The sequence below is a fragment of the Erigeron canadensis genome, chromosome 5 (assembly GCF_010389155.1).
Source record: "Erigeron canadensis isolate Cc75 chromosome 5, C_canadensis_v1, whole genome shotgun sequence".
Lineage (NCBI taxonomy): Eukaryota > Viridiplantae > Streptophyta > Magnoliopsida > Asterales > Asteraceae > Erigeron > Erigeron canadensis.
Genome location: NC_057765.1, coordinates 11,168,012 through 11,169,692, shown reverse-complemented (window position 1 = coordinate 11,169,692; position 1,681 = coordinate 11,168,012). Strand labels below are relative to the sequence as shown.

General features: G+C 37.9%; 1 protein-coding gene across 1 annotated transcript; it reads left to right on the top strand.

The window, feature by feature from the left end:
- The first annotated feature begins 841 nt into the window (after nucleotides 1-841).
- Nucleotides 842-1,360, top strand: LOC122601194. Its single transcript, XM_043773958.1, has one exon. The coding sequence runs from the start codon at nucleotides 842-844 to the stop codon at nucleotides 1,358-1,360; it is 519 nt and encodes a 172-aa protein (XP_043629893.1).
- Nucleotides 1,361-1,681: the final 321 nt, after the last annotated feature.

The following is a 1,681-nucleotide window of genomic DNA, read 5'->3' as shown; positions in this document are numbered from 1 at the left end:
ATCTAGGTTATGCATTTTGTTCATCTAGGTTATGCTTTATCTTCATCTGGGTTGTCGTTTTCTTCATCTGGATTGTCATTATTGTTCATCATAGTTATGTATTTTGTTCATCTGGGTTATGCATTTTGTTCATCTAGGTTATGTTTTTTCTTCATATGGGTTATAAAAAAAAATTTCGTTTTTGGGTCGAGTCCTTTTAAGTGGTATCAAAGTCGAGGTTTAAGGGATTTAGGAATTCTCTTGTTGAGCGAATGTCTAGACTTAAACCTTAGACATGACTTGACCTTAGGTTCGCTAATTTTATATGGGACCCGAAAGAGTGTTTGATGAAGTGTTAGCTTATAAAGTTGTTAGTATGAAAGCACAATAAGGCCGACATTATTGTGATTGAAGTACTAACATCTTTATAATCCGACCGCATCAAACTTTGACACGGTCTAGTATAAAGTTGTAGGGTAGATATAGGATATGTGTTTGAATATTTTCATCTACTCTTATTATAGTATGGAAGAATGCCATTTCAATGAAGAAGCAGAAAATAGTAAGAGGAATCAGGAAGAACCAATCTTTCCCGAGAATAACATGGATATCTCGGATCAAATTGGGAGGGCTTTAGAGAAATATACTCGCGTTTTACTGAAGAGGTTGAATGACACTATGGAAGGAGCTATGAATAACCATATAGCTCAAATGATTTGAAATGAGCTGGCTGCCAATGTACAATGAGAATTCGAAAAACGAGATGGCAAAGGTCTTAAGAAAGCTGGTGATGGTGAAAAAGAAGTTGAGGTGTTAGGGGAGAAACTATATAAGAAGAAATTACTTATAAGGATTTCGATATATGTCACCACCCGTTTATCATAGTGACCATAATCCCATTGTTTGCACAAGGTGGGTATCGGAAATTGAAGGGGTTTTTTGCACTAGTCAATGCCCTCTAGAGCTCAAGGTTGTGTTTGCTGTGAGTATGTTCCGGGATAACGCAAAAAGGTGGTGGGACAACTTATTGACGGTGAAGGGTGATGCCACTATGGCGCTCGTAGAATGGTCCGAGTTCATAACTATGTTCTACAAAGAGTTTAGATCCGAAGCAGAGGTGACCAAGTTAAGGAGTGAATCTCTTAATGATTTTCTAGGAAAACTAAGTTTCACGGAATTTCGTGCTCAATTCCTAGACAAAGCTCAATTTTGTCCGAAATATTTGGAAAACGATCAATTGATGAAGGAGCAATTCTATTTGAACTTGAGGAAGAGTTTGAGGGAGAAGATTAGTTTGCGCCAAATGGATTCCTTTTCCATGTTGGTCGATGTGGCTCGAGATCATGAGATCGAGCAATCAAGGGTTGAAGAGAAAGTATGATAGAGATAACTCTCCAAACAAAAGATTCAAACAAGATGGTGGCTTCGGTAGTAACACCACAAGAAGAAATGTTCCATTTTGCAAGAATTGTAAGAAAAGTCATACTGGTCCTTGTAGGTCAACGGAGAAAGGGTGCTACAATTGTGGGAAACTGGGTCATATGAGCCGGGATTGCAAGTCAAAACCCTACAAACCCATTATATGTTTCAAATGTTTTGAAGTAGGTCATATGAAGAGTTCATGTCTTAAGTTGACCGAAGAGAAAAGACAAGGAGAAAAGATGAAGGAAGAGGAAAGGAAAAATGCTCAAGCTCATGGAAA

What these genes read in the sequence shown, in the direction of transcription:
- LOC122601194 (XM_043773958.1), top strand. Translation starts at nt 842, where the DNA reads ATGTCACCACCCGTTTATCATAGTGACCATAATCCCATTGTTTGCACA.